Raw genomic sequence first — 19,547 nt, 5'->3', positions numbered from 1 at the left:
ATGCATTTAGCAGACGCTTTTATCCAAAGCGACTTACAGTGCATTCAGGCTATCAATTTTTACCTATCATGTATAACATTATCTATATTCGAATAATAATAATAATTATTATTATACTTATTATTTTAATTATTTCTTTTTTTTTAAGAAGACTTCTAAGTAGACTTTGTTGTCCTTATTATCCGGCCTCAGAATCTTGTTTAGTATGTTACGTTATTCACGGAAGTGAATTCTGGATACTCTTCACTGAAATTATTGCAACAAAGCGAACACCTTTAAACATACACCGTCTGACCCTTGTACCAAAAAGTCGCAGGGAAGGGGGCGAGCCCTACCGCTGATCTCTATAGCATCTATCGAGCGACTTCCCTGACAGCGCGTCAAGAAACTCGAGAGACACAGCGCGTCCCCTGGAGACAGCACGCGTCCACTTCCGGTTGGGCAGAGAGCTGGAAAAATAGCAACGGCTGAGGAGCACAGCTGGGGAAGGAGGAGGCCAGGCTGGAGCTAAAGCGAGTCGCTGTGCAAAGGAATGGGCGACGTTTGATCAGAGAAGGTGAGATATTTTGATTTGCGCTTTATATTCGCTCTGACGTCATGGTTGTTGTATTTGACGCGGTTATACCGGACGCTTCTAAGTAGATGTCGCTAACCGGCTAACTTGTTAGCATTCCGTGACAGCTTTGGTGCGAGCTAGCCTGGTGTAATGAGGGTGAGTTCGCATGCAGCGCGGGGCAGATTAACATTGCCTATCCGAGCGAATCTGTCACGATCTGACCTTACCATTTTACACCGCTCTTTAACTCTTAAACGTAGCTTACGTGTTTATTTTCAACTCCGATGCAGTCAGTGTTAGCTGCCAACCTCCACATTCCACATTCCCCTCAATCAGAAGACAGTGGGCCACTTCCCACCCTCCTGTTTGTGTTTGGACAAGTACAACTTTTGATTACAACAGGAGACGTGAGACAGAAGTACGTTACTTTTCATTTACTTATTACGTTAAGGTATTTAAATATCGAAAGTGTAAGTCATTAAACTAGTGAACCGCCTAATTTACCTATATATCGTTTGTACATTATAAATTCGTTTGATGGTACAGTCATGCCTTCAAATGCTGTCTTTTTAGACAACTCACTAGGTTTTGAAACAACCAGAGTTTATTGAGCTGTTACTGATTTATTTGCCAAGGTGGTAATGATTTATTTAAAGTTAAAGTGAAACTATATTTATTTAGCTTAGTAAGTTGATCGTCAAAAGCAATGAGTGACAAAAGCCATTATGACATATGTTTAAGGGGATGACTTTGTCACAAGTTTACTAGTTTTAGTTCACCCAAAATGAAAATGAGTGCTGTGTCTGTAAGTTAAAACTTTTATTGGCATAAAGGGAAAGTAAAGTCTGAGTGTTGTGCAAGAATGAGAAAATAATTTTTATAGTTTCACTTTCAAAAGTTGTTAATGTGCCATAATGATTTTTCTGTCGTGAAAGTTTTTGTTTTTTTTAAATCTTTTTAAAACTGAATCGTTGGACATTGTTTTGCCTGTTTGTATTGTATGTGATTAGTGGCTCTATTATAATACTTGAAATAAAATCATACTTCACACAATCAAGACGTAAGTGAGGTTTAAAGGCCAAAGTGTTAAAGGCAGGACAGTTTTATTTTCTTTACTTTCCCACATATCTAGTTTTCTAGATATCTAGTTTTTGAAGTACTGGTTTGTAGAAGTGTGATACATTGCTTGCATTTTTCCCCCTCATTTATTAGTCTTTTTGGATAAAAGTGGCTGCTAATTGGCAAATGCAGGTTAGTAGGCTAAATGTATCACAGCAGTACACAACAATAAAAGAGTGCAACAATCAGGTTCTGAAAGGAAAAATCTTTCTTTCATAGGGCAATAGATTTTGAACGATAACCCGTAATATGTCATTTTTTTTTCTGTATGTCTCTATCAATTCAATTCTGCCATTCGCAATGCAATTGTAATTCCTTCCGATAAATGCACATGACTTCATGACCTTTGACTTTACTGAATTTCAGATACATTTTTTTTCTTTCTTCAAATTAAAGTCTGTAACGTTGTGATTCACTTCGTAGCTTATTGGCTTGGTTCATGGCCTAAAACCTTTTAAAAACCAATGGGGAAAATTCTCCTTTAACCAACCACACAGGAAAAAGTGGGTGGGCACAGTTACGTTCTATAGGAAGGATATCCGAGTGAAACTTGAGTAAGAGCATTCCGGGTTTTTTTTTTTTTTTTTACTCAGGTTCTGTAGAAACCTCTGGCATATTTTCAAGGTGATTATGTACCTGAAAAATGTCTACTTGAACAATATCTGATATTGAAAGTAAAAATATTTGTTTGCTCATCAGGAAGTTCAAACTGTCTTCTCAGTGGATTTCCCCGGTTCCTTGTCTTTTTAAAAGGCGTATTTTGCTCACTAATTCTATAGGTGCGCTTATGGCGTCTCTGAAGGCATAAAGGTCCCTCCTAACCACTAGGAATGTTTCCCAACAGGCTTGTCTGAACAGAAGATGCCAAAACAGTTAAGCCGTGTGCGTTATTGCTTTGCACTCGATAAACCTTTCATTTTTGTGGCTGTGGCTGCTTCTCCTCAGTATTAGCTGTTAAAGGGTTTTGGTTTGAAAGTCCTCCTGTTATGGCAGATTTATAGTATGTGTAGGGGGGGGAGTAGGGTTGTTCTTGTATCTTACACAAGACATCACCTCCGGTGCTCCAGCTTTTGTTACCTGCTTCTGAATCTAATGACTTCTGCTGTTAGTATAATACTTAAGTTTTTGGGAATGTTCAAGAGCAGTTTGTTCCTGAAGCTTGCGGTTCAGTGGGCTTTGGCTGTGTGTTCCTCATCTCTTGGCCAGCTTCAATGGGGATCGACTTGGGAAAGAAGAAAGGATGCCTTTGACCTGCGCACCCGAAGCAAAACAGAATGACTTGGTGGTATTTTTATCCACTCTGATTATGCCTGTAAGATATGCAAAGCCTGGCTGATTTCCCTTGCCAGTTCTTTTATAGCGATTCTTAATTATCCTTTCGAATTTGTGCAGCAGTTTCCCTTTGATGTAGCCGGCTTTTCTTTTCTTGCCATCCGAATGGCTGGACTCGTAGATGGCAATGGGAGGAGGCACAAAACAGGCCTGGACTATGTTCCTAATGCACATTGGCCTTTTTATGATCTTTCTCCTGTCACGATTGGGAGCAATATGTTAGTGTTTTAACTGAAGATTCCTTTGGTGTAGCCTCATGCCTGGGACCAAGGATGTTACCCAGAGCTTCTGACCCATTTTTCGGTAGCCTTTCGAGCTAGCTGCTGCTGTGTTGTTGAGATATAGGCTATATTATCATGATAGATATGCTAGCGGTTATATAAACATGATTAGAGATTGTTGTATTTACTACTGTTTGTTTGAATAAAAATACTTTTATTTTCTTCAAGACTCAACATTAAGAATTGAAATAAAGCTGTCAACTGGTGGACTTTGTGAAAACTACAGATCGTACTTTCAAATTTTGTGTCCACGCTCTAGATAGTCTGATTGAGCCCAATGTATTATGGGTGTTGGAAGTTTCCCTACCTTTTTTTCACAACAGCTCTTTTTCTCAATTTTCTTTAGTCACAAAAAAATGCATTTACTGCCTAGACAGACAACTTTTATTAAGACCCCATCTGGCCAGTGATAAATCAACACTTTTATAATACAGACAGCAGCACCTTAGGCTTTGTTGTCATTTTAAGACCTCAAGCCCTATTTTGGCGATCTAAGCACATGGTCGGCACACCTGGCGCATGGTCTAAAACCTATTCTCTTAATTGGTAATGGGTGTGTTTTGGGCATAACGTGCAATAAACCAATCCGAGTCTTATCTCTCATTCCTTTTAAGAGCCAATTGTGTTTGGGCAATGACGGATTTACTGTTTACACGGCAAGTGCAAAAGACTGAACATGTCTCAGGCCGGTGACATGTCTCATGTCTCACACTGGATGCGTGGCGTCTCTGCTGCATGCCAGAAGCGTGGTGGATGCTTCGCGTTTTCCGTGTCTTTACACACCAGAAGCATGCCTGACGTGCTGCTGCTGCTGTAGGTGAACATAGAGGGAGGCCGCCAAAAAACCAGGCTCTTGTCTTCATGACAACAATATCAACTTTTTTTTTTAAGGACACCGTTAACAGTATTGAGGGCAAAATAGAGTATGTTTGACAGGTGAAATATTTGAAAATCTATAATAATTTATTTTATTTTTTAAATTACATTTATATCTGAATTTATGCCAACCTATAGACTTTCAAATATCAAAATGTCATGAATTAATATGTATTTGTGTACAAAATGACATATAAACATATTTTCCTTGTATATTTTGCCTTGAAACGCTTCCGACACGCTTGCGTGTCCCGTGAAAAATAGGCGTCGGTTCTATTTCTAGCATGCACGCGTTTTCCGCGCGGCTCGAGCCGCGCCTGAGACGCACATCTCACACAGGCAGTCTGCATGCTCTAACCTGTTAACATGGGAGCAGAATTAAAAACGGACACGCCACGCAGCTGAGACACTTGCGCCACGCATCCAGTGTGTCGCCGGCCTCCGAGAAAACTGAGCTGCTCATGTGCAAGCAAATAGGTAGCCTAATCCTAAAACATACAATGACTATCCATTATGACATGTAGGAAATTTTTATATTTATGTAGCCTACTTACACAACAATCTTTTATATCGTAACCCTTTAATTTTTTTTTAATATTTGCCATTTTTGTGTGCTGCTGTACACCCCTGAGTGTGTAATAAGCAGAGTGTACGAGCGTTGTGGACCCACCTTTAGGCGCATATTACTAATGCACTCTTTAACAAAAAATTCCGCGCCATTGACTTTAGACCAGGTTTTAGTTGGTCCGGTCTATTTCATTTGCCTCAAAATAGCAATGCGCCTGAACACGCCTCATTTCGGGTGCAAATGCATTTGCTATTTAAACAAAGTGGCTCAGAACGTGAAAATAGCAAAAAAAAAAAAAAAAACACTTGTATCGTGCCTTGCACCTCATTGTGCAAGGCATATGATAGGGCCCCTCACACATGTGCATTAGAATATATGGACACAATTTTTCTGGATAAACCACACTGCATAGCATACGCTGTATTCTCATGGAAGTTTTTAAAAACAGTTCCCCTCAAACTTTGCAAAGCACTACTCGCCACTTTTCCACCCTCCCACGGCCTTTTGGGTTCCTCTTGCCAGACTGTGCATGTTAAGCAAGTTTTGGCAGTACTGGACTAAGGTTTATTTTGCAGAATAGGATAAAAGCTGCTTATCTTGAAGCAGGCCTTCTGCAGTGTTCGTTTGCCAATGCTGATATGGCAGTTTTTAAGTCTTAACGGCTTGCTCAGTGAACCAGTAAAAGAAGTTTTCCCGGTTAGCCCTGAGCTTTTATTTTTACTGTTGTTTAGGGATTTTGGGTAGTGTATGTTTGTGTGTGTACAGTATGTAAAGTTTTATTGTGCCTGTGATTGTCTGGATCTGATTGCTAATATTTGGGAACCAAAAAGGACTATAATACTTTAAAGAAGGCTAATTGAGATTATCCTAAGGAAGATTAATTAGGCTGAGACGGTGTTTACCTAATTTCATCATCAGATTTGGTCTGGTATGAAATACGAATGCGTGTAAAATTGCAGTTTTAGATCAAACAAAAATGCTGATCCACAAGTTAAGAGATACAATAAGTAACTTATTATTAGACATGAAGATCTGTCATGCAGTGAACCAAGGCAACTCGATTACTTCAACTGGAACAGCTCTGTTGATGCCAAAAAAATTAGCCTTTGACATGCACGTTGACCGTTGCCAAATCTCTTATATCACTGTTGACGCTGCCGCATTATCTCACTGAGAAATTGCTAACCTTTAACAGACAATCTTTTCACCAATCCACCATATAAATAGGCCCCTTGGTCTGGTACTCATGTAACCCCTAGTATTAGGAAGTAGTTTAGTTGAATGATTTTATTGTTTTTAATGATCGAGAGTTAAAATCCCCCTAAACTCTCCCCTCGGGACATGAGCCTGAGTGCGAAATACGTGATTGCATCTCGCTGGAGTGCTGCCAGGACACTTGCCCCCTTGGGTCCACAAGATCAACGGAGTTTACATTCTCTGGCAACCTGTCAAACTTGAGTTTAAGCTTGGTTCACATAGCAGTGGTGCAATGCCTTTCTGACAAGTCTTCTTCATGTACATGTGAACAAGGACATAACAGGAATTAGAATGTTTTAATTTTGGGTGAATTATCCATTTAACATTAATAAAACAACTGAAATAGGAGGGCTAAGAGAGAAAATTGTAAAGAGGAAGATAAGATGAACAGCCTTTCCTTTACGAGATTATAGGAATTTAGCTTTTTTCAATTTCTTCTCAAATGCAGCTTTTATAATGTGTTGTGTTGTTCAACATGTTACTTGCAAATTTAGTGCCTGCAGTAGTACTTTTATGCTCTTAATGATGGATCACTCTTTCTCCCACATCATTTTTGGCCGTGCATCAATTTGATCTAAAGATGTCTCTGAACAACACACCCATAAACATCTAAGGTGTTTGAAGACCAGTCATGGCTATAGGCTGTTTTTGTCATTTAAAGAGATGATGTCTATTGAGTTTTTAAAGTGCTTTAGTTTCAGTGTAAAGCTCACACAAAGGATTGGGTCAAAGTGTGCACTAGATGCTTTACAAAAACTTGCACTCTAGAGCCAAAGTAAACTGGCCATATGTTCGCCTGCTTTTTTTCTGCTTTATGAATCTCTGTGAAATTAGTCAGATGCAGTGTCTTATTACAGAATGTTCTGGTTTTTCAAAACATTTATCCCACTGAGATCCAAACAAACTCATGCCAACATATACATTAGTATTCAATAGTTTGGGTTCAGTCATTACTGACAGTATAGATATGTATAATGTAACTCAAGATTCATATCAGATCAATAGATTATGTTGTTTTGAAATGCTGTTTATCAAAGAATCCTGAAATATTTCCCTCGATTAAGCAGCACATTGATAATGAGAAATATTTTCTGAACACCAAAATGGCATTGGAAGGATCATATCACATTGTAAACTGGAGTAATAACTGCTGCAAATCCAGTTTTGTCATCACAGGAAGCAATGACACTTTAAAACACATTAAAATAGAAAACCGTTTTATAAATTTTTAATACAGTCTTTCTTAGCACAAGACACTTCTTTCAAAGAAATACAGGTAACATTAAGGTATCCTTGTTACATGTAGTTACTATTATAATAATACATTATGCATAATTTCATGCAAGTAACCCTAACCATATACTAAGTACATCTAGGTAATGTGATATGCAAAATTAATGTTCCTTGATTTGAAGAATAATGCACTAGTTAACAGATACCTTCAGTAAGTAAATGGGAGTTTTGTTTTTTGTTTTCATTTTGATGTTACATTTGAGTAGTACAGCAGGATGTTTACTCTCATCATGTGTAAAAAGACTAGGGAAGTGTGGTTAGACAGTAAGCAGTTTTTGGTACAGTATGTACCAAAACACATTTTGTTTGTTAATAGGGTTAAAGTGTAGATTTGTACTGTATTGTCTTGAATTTAAAACCCTAATTATTAATAGAGTTCTTCCGATTCCGATACTAGTATCGGAAATATCACCAATACCACAACAAATTCTGGCATCGGCATGGTTAGCAGTATGTCCGCTGTTTAGCAGTATTTCAGACTGGACCAACCATAGTCGGTGCTGAAAATTTTTAAATGTGATGATACCAGCATCTCTGTAGTATCGGTAGTAAGTTACCGTCTCCCAAGTATATTCGGTACCCGCAGCTGCGTTCAGTCGCTTCCATGTTAGTCTAAGCGCAAGGGCTCCAGACTGTAGCCAAATATATATAATAGTGTCTGTGAATATTAAACTGCAAAATACTATTTCAGTATTACTCCTGCAAATTCTACATCTCTGTGGGTGATGGGCGCAGATGCGCGGGAGCTCGCTGTTTTGCAGTCTCTGCCATGTGTCACTATATGAGGACACGATCGCATAAACCGTCACTTCATGAGAATTTACAGTTTCATTTGAGAAAACTATTCGGTTTAACATGAGTAAATTGACAATATAATAAGCTACTGTTGTAGTCTACAGTAGATTAAGCTATGTCTCTATATAGTAATAATAATACGTCTCTATTAATAATAATGATTATGCTTAGACGATTGCTTGTTTTTTACTTTTGTTGTAAAGAGATTGTCTGATTAATATATATGTATTTTTTTATATTCCTAGACTTATTTATTGCAGTTTTTTATACAGTTATATTGTAAAACTAAAATACCTTTTTTAGTTTGCGGTGTTAGATTTTTGGCTGCATTTGAAGTTCTTTTTCGCTTAAGAAAATAAATAATATTACTGTCAAATTCATGTCAGATAATAAAAATACTGTAATAAATACAGTAGTTCACCATATATTTGTTCATGTTTTATTAAGGGATAAGTCTGAAGCACACCATAAAATAATTCTAGCAATTTACACAGGGCAAGTAGTATATACAGCTGTATATACAGATAATCACCCAGGTATCAGATCAGTACTCCGAATCAGCCGATACCCTGAGCCCAGGTATCGGAATCGGTATCGGGAAGAGAAAAAGGGTATCGGAACATCTCTAATTATTACTAGAGTTTCATGCATTAGTTTTTTTCCTCTCTAATGCCAAGCTTGGGCTACAAGAGTTTTAAAATCCTAACTGATTATGAAATCTGTTTGCAACACACGCATAAGAAAAATCTTAGCAAATTTTCTTTCCTCAAATCTTAAAAAATAAAATAATAATTTTACATTTAAATCTTAAACATGCAGATTAGGGAAATTAGCACCCGTCACCAGCCAAATGCATGTGATTTTGTGTTGTGAAAAAAAATAAAAATAAAATTACACTTATACTGGTGAATCCTTTCCTTTGGAATTAAATACAACATTATTAATGCGTACAAAAACTGTTTAGAATATCACAAAAATGTTTCTGTGCATTAAAAAAGTTCAGTGCAGTGTATCATCCAATTGGGCTACGGAGCTGAGAGAATGAGCTACTTCAGCAAGAGTCGGCTGTTTAAAAACCTAGTAAACTGCCTAGATAAGCAGCATTTTTGATCATCACTGAAAGAGAAAATGTCAGTATTATATTGAGATTTAAGATTAAAGACTGCTCAAGTATTGTAGATCTTGTAGTATAAATTTTCACACATTGTCGGTTAAAAACAATAAAGTGGCTGATAAAAACATTGAGTGGCTGGTAGATTTTGAAATCCACCAACCACAGTGGCCGGTGGACAAAGTTAATTTCCATCCCTGATGCGCACACTGCAAGATTTGACAATCGTGGCACATCACACAATCAGTTTAAGTCAGGCATTGACATTTCAGCAACTAATGTTAGTGGGTTTCTGCATTCACCCAGTATGCTCAAAACCCCAGCGCTTCTCTTTGCTCTTGCAGTTGTGGTACCTTTTGACACATTATACATACAGTTGTGTTATTGCAAAACTTCCACAAGCATTTTCCTCCATCTCCACTATTCAACAGCTTTTGTGTAATTACTGACATATTCATAGCCGTAATCACACTGATTTAAAGACCTAAATAGCAGACATGTTTTATATGATCGGGATGACCCCGATTTGTAAACGTCTCACATTACAAGATAATAGACGCTAAAATGGGGAACCGACCGATGTGCTCAAAAAAAAATTATCTCCAATGCCTGGAAGGGGAAAATCTGGGATTAATTTTTGGAGCCCGACTTAAAGAGTGTAGAATTCTGTAGATATCAATGAATGTGAAAAAAAAAAAAAACACAATTTCCATCTGTGCTTACATATACTCTACCTTTCATTTAGAGTACCTTTAATTCCTATAAATGTGTTTCCTCACACATTTTTCTTTTTTCTTTTCTAAGGTTCCCTACAAACCAGGAGAGACGTTAGTGAGTCATGGAAGACTGTGGTAGCCTCATAGAGTTCGATGTACCTGAGTTCAGCAATACCGTCCTGAACCAGCTCAATGAGCTCCGTCTCCAGGGCAAGCTGTGCGACATCATTGTGCACATTCAGGGCCAGCCATTCCGAGCCCACAAGGCCGTCTTGGCCGCCAGTTCACCGTACTTCCGTGATCATTCATCGCTAGGCACGATGAGTGGCCTCTCCATCTCCGTAATCAAGAGCCCTGAGGTGTTTGAGCAGCTGCTCGCCTTTTGCTACACTGGCCGAATGTCATTGCGTCTACGTGATGTCATCAGCTTCCTCACGGCTGCCAGCTTCCTCCAAATGCAGGCTGTGATTGACAAATGCACACAGATTCTTGAGGGTATTCACTCTAAGATCAGCGTCCCTGTGCCTACTGGGATCGATCCAGATAATGATTGCACCACCTCAAGGGCTGTCCGCAACGGAGTGAAAGACGGAGGCATCTTTGTAAACCCCACCCAGATTTCGCCACCCTACTATTCTCGGCAGAATCATTGCGGGGAGGGCCGAAGCTCAGGTAAGGGAGTGGCAGAAGAGGGTCAGTCAGACCGAGGGAGTAGCGACAGCATATCCGAGCAGGAGGTGTCCATGGAGGTTGAGTCTGAACAAGTAGACCTCATCGGCAAGGATGGACAGGTAACAGATGTCCATATCAAGCTGGAGAAAACGGACCGGCCCAGCTATTCCGATAGCTCATCGGCCGGTGATGACGGCTACCACACAGAGCTGGTGGACGGAGAACAGGTGTTGGCTGTCAGCGTGGGATCGTACGGGCCTGTGCTTTCCTCTGCCGCATATACTTACTCAGCACTGCCTTCCTCCTGTTTCGTCAGCCTGAGTTCCTCTAGCCCATCTCGCTCCTTGCTCAGCAGCGTCCGGGGTGGTCGTGCCCGACCGAAACGTCCCGTGCCTCTTCAAGCCGATCTGCTTACTCAGCTCAAGCCTGGTGCCACCGAAGGAGATCCACCTGCAACGGCAACTACCTTCGAGAATGACGTTAGAGAGCGGAGTTTCCGCGGACAGTGGTACCCCTACAACGAGCGCCTCATCTGCATCTACTGCGGCAAGTCCTTTAACCAAAAGGGTAGCCTGGACCGTCACATGCGTCTGCACATGGGCATTACACCCTTCGTCTGCAAGTTCTGCGGCAAGAAGTACACCCGCAAAGATCAGCTGGAGTACCATATCCGTGGCCACACGGACAACAAACCCTTCCACTGCCAGATCTGCGGCAAATGCTTTCCCTTCCAAGGCACACTCAATCAGCATTTGCGCAAGAAGCACATGACCTCTGGCACGGAAGTCAACAATCACACTGACTTGCTGGGAGAGGCACCAGATGGCCAGAGAGCGGAGCAAGAGGATGCCTCCGAAGGCGAAGCAGCCTGCGTAGCAGCTTATCCCGATGATTTGTCAACGAAAACCCCCAGCGAAGAGAGTGGCAAGTGTAGTCCGGAAGAAACCCCTCAATCCAAACCCCTGCGTGGACACAGAGAATAAAGTTTTCCATTTATTTGGTTGTTGGTCCTCCTTATCTAATAAGGAAGCATTAAGGGTTCATGTTTCATGATTAAGCCCAGCTGTTTTTAAAGAACGACAAGAAATAACCTGCCTTGCGCATTTTCTACTCATCCATTTTTGTGGAAGTTCTACACAGGACAAAGATCGAGAGAAAGTTTTTAAGGAGCTTTTCAAAGGGAAGGAGTCCTATAATCGGGGAGGAGGTCTCTGTAATCAAGGCCTCCTAAAAGTTTTATCACATTTTTTATATATATCTATATATATATATATATTTCCATGTTTTTCAACATATTTACAGAGTAATATAGGCATGTTGCAATAATGAATAATGTGAAAGCTCAGATGAGATGCTTGTCATATCACGCTTTTACCTGACCTGTTTTTGCACATGTGGCCTGTAGTGGGTCACTCACTCACAAGGAATGGTTTATCTGCCAGTGCAAGGCTCTTTTTGTGATCCATCCGTTCAATACCTCATTATACAACCTCAACATAAACTCATAATGGACAGTATTTGTAGCTTGTCGTCAACTCCAGCCAGGTTTTACCTCATAGCAAAGAACCTGAATGGAGGGGAAGAAACTTTTCTCAGTAAAGTCACATTCGTTTTGTTTTCATAGGGTTTGAATTAATGTCGCGGTGAAACCCCTGAACAAAACATCTCCACTCTACCCAAGCTTGAAACTTCAGTGAAATATTCCTTAGTGATTGTATGAATTCTGGATTAATCTTGCTCATTTTTCCATAGCAGCCATGTTGTGCGCATCTATGAGAATATTGTACAAGACTCTAGTACAAGGTGTACCTGTGGTGTTTTCCTAGGATCCAGGAATTATTATTATTAGTTTTTAAATGCCATATTTTTCTTAAAATCACAGTCTGTCACTCTAAACTCTTTCTGTAATATTATCCATTTGGTTTCAGGTATAATATCAACAGTATAATCACAGATTCGTGCTAGAGTAGCAGCACAGTCAAAAATTCTATTCAGTTAAGAAATGTTTAGTCACATTTTTTACTTTTGCTTTCGTGCCAACTTTCTTTCTTTCTATGTTTTTTCAAACACCGGTGGGCAGGGTGTGCCTTTAAAAATGAAAGTTTAAATTATATATTAATATATTTGTAGATGCGTTTCTAAAAGTAGTGCAGGAGTCATGCAAGTTATGAAAATTGCCTTAGGGCCATACCGCCATAGGAAGAAGGGGGAAATAAACGTCTTGGTGAAATATTTATAGCATTAATGTACACGCTCGATCAGTGGTTAAAATTTCAAACAGCTCTTCTTGTATTCAGCTGAATCTCGAAAGAACTCCTTGGTGCTGAATAGACAGCTGTGAGAAGAAGCTCTCTTTGGCTTGTCACACTTGTGCATCTGTCAATGTATAGACCAAAACGTATGATGTTTCAGTGCAGAAATGTATAATTGAAGAAGATTCACTTACTGCCGGTATGCTTTTGTTAACGTTAAATTGTATGGAGGTGTATTGTTTATTCAGGAGGTATAGTGTAGGGTTTCAAACTACAAACGAGCAGTAATAAGATAAACCTGCAGTGTCAGGACCACTGTTGTGGGCACTTTTATACGTTTAGTATTGTGAAGAGAGAGCCCTGGATGCCTGTTATCTCCACAATATCTCTTCTCATCCATTTTCATTGTTATGTAACTGGTGCAAAACGTCATACCTCACTTTTATTTTTTTTTCTTGACCTGTGATTGAATAAGGCTCCTTGTTGTCTCACATGCCAATTGTAGATACATTTTATTTCTTATCACTTATTTGATTCATTCTAAGGAGTGATAGAAGCGGCTACATAAGATGCAAAACAAGTAAAATGGCGTATTGTGGACTCTATTTTATAGTCGAGCATCTGCTTCCCTGACTGTGCAGTAAATTTGATTTATAGTTCTCGATGCTCAGACAGATTAAAACATGCCTCGCTTTTACAAGATTCAAGTGCTTTCAAGTTTGCCCGAAATACCATTTGGATATTTACTTTACCACGCCCTCCATAAGTTAACTTTAACAACCATTAGCCAAGGATAGTTAGCGTAAGCAGTGTTCCCTTTTGTCTAGAAACTCCGGTATTATCCTTCCAAGACAACTCCTTAATTCTGTGAACCGCATCCAGTATCACGCCTTGGACAAAACTCGTTTCTGAAAGTACGACAAGTTAAAATACGCAGTGACTTACATTATGGTGCTGTTCTGTTTTCATTTTCAGTTTGTGTACTTTTCTTTTGTGGTGTTTACTCGTATACCATTTTTATTTTATAAAATAGTAATAGTCTCAGTTAAAGTATTCTGAGATTTCAAATCGAGCTTCAGGACTTCTGCCCTTTCTCTCTCTCTTTAAAACCAGTTTCACTCAAAGTGCAAATTTTAGAATGCTGAATTATTTGTGCCATTGAAATCTCTTCATGTGCTTGTATTACTGGCAGATGAATGAGAAATAACCTTATACTTTTATTTTATTTGTATTTTTTTAGCTTTGAATCAGTTCGTGGCAGTTTTAAACAATGAGCCAATGTGATAACTACAGTTATCAAGAGCCAAAACTCTGAACGCAGAACACCTTGTACTACTGACAGCATGTTTGGTGTCGTTCTGTGCTATGAGATGCCATTTATGCCATTTGAAACATTGTAAGCCTGACTGCTTTGTTCGCTGAACATGTTTAGATTTTCTCTGTTGCTTTTTATCATAATGTTCCTGTTCATCTTAGATAATGTGAACGTAACTTTGGCCACTAACCAAAGAGCAAACCAAAAATTGTAAAGGGTTTGTGTGGTATGTTGCACAGCGGACAAAGAAAGACCAAAACCAAGCCCTGGAACAAATGAATCCGTAGATCTTCTCAGTCTCATTTCCCAGCCTCATGCTGGCTCTAACACCTGTCGGGATTTTATAGCATTGGCTGTCATGTGTTTCACACATTGGTGTTAGGTAGGTTTTGTTGAGATGATGTTTTACGATGAAAGCTGTATGCTTTAGTATTTGATGAACAGATTTTGGATGTTGTACTGTGGTCTTTAAAGAATGATAATACAAAGGTTTTTTTTTTTTTTTTTTTGGTCAAGGACGTTGATTTATTGTGAAACATAGTCTTCATTACGGTTTGATGTCAGCAAGATTTATTTTTATTTTTTTTAAGAAATTTATATTTTTATTCAGAAATAATGCATTCAATTTATCAAAAAGATAATAAACTAAAGACATTTATAATGTTATAAAAGATTAGTATTTCAAATAAATGTTGTTCTTTTAAACTGTCTGTTCATCAAAGAAAAATATGGTTTCCCTAAAAAATACTGAGCAGCAAAACATTAATGGTTTCAACATTTAATTAGAAGAAATTATTAATTAAATAAAAAAAAAAAAAAAAACATATAAGAATGATTTTTGAAGGGTCATATGGCACTGAAGACTGGAGTAAAGGCTGCTAATAATTCAGCTTTGCCAACACAGAAATAAATGTACATTTTTAAATATGATAAGAAAATATTTACTTTTAATTATAATAATATTTCACAATATTAGTGTTTTGCTGTGAGCCTTTTAAAAATCTTACTGACCTCAAACCTTTGAATTGAAGTGTATGTGAATCACTTCAATATGATAATTTTTTTTTTTTTTTTTTTTGCCATGCAAGATTATGGGAATGAGATGAGGGTTTCTTTCAAAGAAGGCAGACATGTTTGTTATTTTTGGTGGTATCAATGTATCAGCCTGATCTTTTTAAAAAATACTGAACTAAAGGTATATGCAAAAGCAATATGCCTGTTAGATCGTAATTGACACATGCAGTAAGGGTTCTGTCTGTATAGTTGTATATGTTTTATTCTGTATCATTCTTTTTGTTTCTATGGGAAAACATCCTATTTGTAGGGGATCGATATGCATTGAAGCGACAGAGATTTTCACGTCAGAATCATCATGCAGTTTCCACACAAAGTGAATATGCTGAGATAGTAAAATGGGACAATCAAGCAGCTTCACGATACAGAAGCTTCCTCTTAAAGAAAAAAAAAAAAGAAAAAAAAAGTTAGTTGATTTATGCTTGGCTATAATCTCATCAGAAAGATGATGCTTTCAGGTTAGCAGATCGCTGTATTATGTATATTGTTTGGTCCGGGGGGAAATATGCATGCCGGCCCACTTATTGTTCAAGTAGAATTGCATGGTGCCCTCCGCGTTGAAATACGAAACTACAGATTACTTTTTGTTTTTGTCTTAACACTTGAAAGTGATTTTCATTTATAGCTATATCTCTTATGTGATATTTCACCTGGCATGCACTTAATGATTTACTTTTTTAATAATAAATAATGTATTCCATAAGGGATTAATTGACCATGTAATGCTCCCAACTTATGGGACTCATAAAGCCTCAAATATGTTATTGCTTGGGATGTGTTTCCCCTTTAATGGTGCTTTACGACTGGTCAGGTTTCTTTTTGGGTTTTATAATGTATAAGCAAAAAGATGTTAAATCGGTGATATGGGGTTAACATACATTTGTAAATGATTAAATGAACTGTACTAATAGAGTCATACTCCGCCATTTGACCTAGATACTCATGGTCCATATTCACTTGCTTTGTTCACATAAAACCAGTTCAGTTTGTGCCATGCACAATAATCAAAAAAGATGGTTTACAGGGAAGGCTGTTGGACTACTTTTTGATTTTGCAGCTCGTCCTTTTTAACTGTTGACTTACTTCAGGTAGTTTATGAACACTGAGCTAAACCTAGAGATATTGAAGAAAAGAAAATCTTGAAGTCTTCCACCGGTTCTCCACTTCCAACATGTCTCCACTGTGTAATATGCAAAAGCAATAACCTTTTTAAGATCCTTTTTTTTTTTTTTTACGTTGGAGTCTGTCTGCCTCTCAGATTGCAGGAGGATTGTGTCTCAAAATGAATGCATTCAGGATGTCAGGGAGCTGAGGTCATTTATGGCAAGGAGAGGATTTTTTTTCTCATGTTTTAAGATATACTTTTATGTGAAAACTTGGACAGGTTGGACAAATATGCTTCTACAGAGTGGCTTCTTGTTTTTGTGGTCACCACATTCTGTCTGTACTTCATCGACCAGTGCCACTGGTGAAAAGTTGCATCTTTTTTTTATTTTTTATCTGTCAAATAAGAAAGGGATCTTTGAGAGATGTAACCTGCCGCTATGGTGTATGCTAAAGATCTTCTTTCTTCATGCTTTGAAAATGCAGATATAACTGGCCAATCAGAATTCTTAAAAGAATAGTTCACCCAAAAATGAAAATATGCTGAAAATGTACTATGGCAATTTCGAGATGTAACATCTTTGAAGAAATTAAGCTTTTTATCACTTAATGAATGGATGCCGTCAGAATCATAGTTCAAACAGCTGATAAAAACATCACGGTCCACAAGTAATCCACATCTTATGGAGTGAAAAGCTGTGTTTTTGTAAGAAACGAAGCCATCATTAAGCCTTTTTAATTGTTGTGTCTGGTTAAAATACCAGTCCATAATTCATAAGTCTTCCTCCAGTGAAAAAATACATCATCTGTTGTCCTCCTCTTACATCAAAATCCACCAACATATTTGTTTTGGCTAATTAGTTTTGGCTTCTAAATGTGAATTTGATTAGTGCATATTTCTCCCCTGATTCAGACAAGATTACTTTTTCTCTGGAGAAAGCAGTGCTATTGATCGAGGACTTCTGTTTTAGTTGGAAGCTATGGTTTGAAGTTAAAAACATGCAGATTCACTTCAGAAGACATTAATTGATGGACTGGAGGATTACTTGTTGGAAACTTTGTTTGAACTCTCATTCTGATGGCATCCATTCACTTGGTGGGCAAATGGGGTAATGCTACATTTCTATAAATGTGTTCTGATAAAGATAACTCCTCTACCTCTCGGATGGCCCGAGATTGAGTGCATTTTCATCAGACTTTAATTTCTGGATGAGTATTCCTTTAATGCAAGCTCTGTCAGACTCTTGTTCTCTCATGTATTTTGGACATTGCAAAAAGTAAAAAGTAGAACTCAGGGTTTACTAGTATTCAGAAAATGCCATTTTGGATGCGCAATGATCTTTGTGCGTCCAAAACTAAGCTTGCACTTTTACTTCAGGTGGGGAAACAACTCCTCAGTCATTGGTTCCCGATACAGTCTGCCTCATAGGTGTGGTAAGACGCACCTAAATGTTTCCGTTCTTGCTCTTCCCGAAAGCATGTGAGTTTCACCGCTGAGGAAAGCAGATCTTTAGGTCTTATCGTATAAGTAGCACTCTGTCCAACCTTCTGTCATCCATATACTACAACCTCACAACCCAACTTTGAACCTCAGAAATCTACTGTTTTATACAACTATGAAGTACATGCAGCTAGCTGATGCTGTAACAATTAACTCAACATTTATGAATTTTATTTTATAGCATGAAATATAAAGTTATATTTATTCAAATTATATATTTTACTCATAATCATTCTGTGCTGCTTTTTATTTTCGTTCTTAAAGCTTGTATATTGCTTTTTTATGATACAAAGAAATGTCAATAGATAAAAAATGCATTTGTTTGTACAATAAAGATGCTGATTTGGCAAAATGTCTCTTTGCTTTACTCATTCACGCATATAAAATATGCATTGAAATGTGTTTGTACATTCATGCGGATGTCCACTAGATGGCGCACATGCACAGCAGATTAATTACTGTCAATTAAAATAGTAATATGTAGACGTGCTGCAACTACAGTTTACATTTTATAAGGGCTTGAGCAGGACCTATGCATATTCATTTTGAATAAACATCCTTATTTGTATTTAAATGAATAATAATAATAATCACTACTGTATACATTTAAAATCTAAATATATCAGTCAAAAAATGTATTGTGTTGGGTCTGAAATTGGATCTAGATTTGTCAGATGGATTACCAGCTGGTGGGGCAAAAACTGACCTGGTGGACTTTGATCAAGCTGGTAAGAGCTGACAAACCTACAATATCATGTCCCATAAACTGATTTAATGTGACTCTTAAAGCAGGGCCATAGACCTAAATCAGTCTGTGTGTCACTTTTTATACAGTAGATAAAAAATAATCTATAATGTTTTGCTTTACCTGAAAATAAATATACAGTTCAAGTGAAAAGCAGTGCCCTAACTGCATTCATTATCACATAAAAAATAATAATATTTACATTTAGGAGGGTTGTACAAAAGGATCATTATAGTTAACAAAAACGATAACCATGAAAAAAAACTGGTTACATATATAAATAACTGACTTGCTGAAATAAATTAGTATATATATATAAAACGAATAAAAATAGAATAGTATCTGTGAACACTGAATTATAAGCTGATATATTATTTATCTTTTATAAGCTTTTAAAAGAATGATAAGCTTTATTTGTGCTGATATACAAAATATATGTCACTCTCTGCTAAATTATTATAGGCCTAAAATCAGCAAACAAATTAGGCTATGTATACACAATAAATAATAACAGCAAAACGTCTTACAACCAAATCGTTTTTTTTAAATAATGAAAATACCTCACTTTTCAGTTTCAAAAACGAAAAATTATCACTACATTTCTTCAGAGGAGATATTAAAATTAAACAAACATGTTACCCTGCACCCCTTTCCACACACATTTCGCTGCGTAGGCTATACAAAACAGTGAGACGTATGCGCGCGACAGTCTTGACCTAGTTAAAGATTGGTCATTCAATTATGAGGGCGGAACCCGGCGTCCTCCCAGACGCCACGCGATTGGTCAAATCATCTGTCCATTAAACGGTATGGGTACAGCACTTCCTGATGTCGATGCCCAGCTGTTGGCAGATGACCCGCATCTCCAGCATCCGATAACATCGTCTCTTCACACAGGACTGCCCTCACTGTTTCTCATCATACCTGCTCAAACACGGCCATGTGTGGAGCGGAATAAATAAAAAAGGCTTAAATTACCC

At 37.9% G+C, this 19,547-nt stretch overlaps 1 protein-coding gene across 2 annotated transcripts; it reads left to right on the top strand.

The window, feature by feature from the left end:
- Positions 1 to 278: 278 nt before the first annotated feature.
- On the top strand, positions 279 to 18,174 carry LOC113099673 (zinc finger and BTB domain-containing protein 34-like). Of its 2 annotated transcripts, XM_026264562.1 has the most exons (3): positions 589 to 712; positions 847 to 974; positions 9,993 to 18,174. In XM_026264562.1, the coding sequence occupies exon 3, from the start codon at positions 10,027 to 10,029 to the stop codon at positions 11,557 to 11,559; it is 1,533 nt and encodes a 510-aa protein (XP_026120347.1). In that variant the 5' UTR covers positions 589 to 712; positions 847 to 974; positions 9,993 to 10,026; the 3' UTR covers positions 11,560 to 18,174. The 2 variants fall into 2 exon arrangements, with proteins under 2 accessions (XP_026120346.1, XP_026120347.1); XM_026264561.1 differs by lacking the exons at positions 589 to 712; positions 847 to 974 and adding an exon at positions 279 to 556.
- The last annotated feature ends 1,373 nt before the right edge of the window (positions 18,175 to 19,547 follow it).

This window comes from Carassius auratus, unplaced genomic scaffold (genome assembly GCF_003368295.1).
Source record: "Carassius auratus strain Wakin unplaced genomic scaffold, ASM336829v1 scaf_tig00217008, whole genome shotgun sequence".
Classification (NCBI taxonomy): Eukaryota; Metazoa; Chordata; class Actinopteri; order Cypriniformes; family Cyprinidae; genus Carassius; species Carassius auratus.
This window is presented reverse-complemented; position numbering and strand designations above follow the sequence as displayed.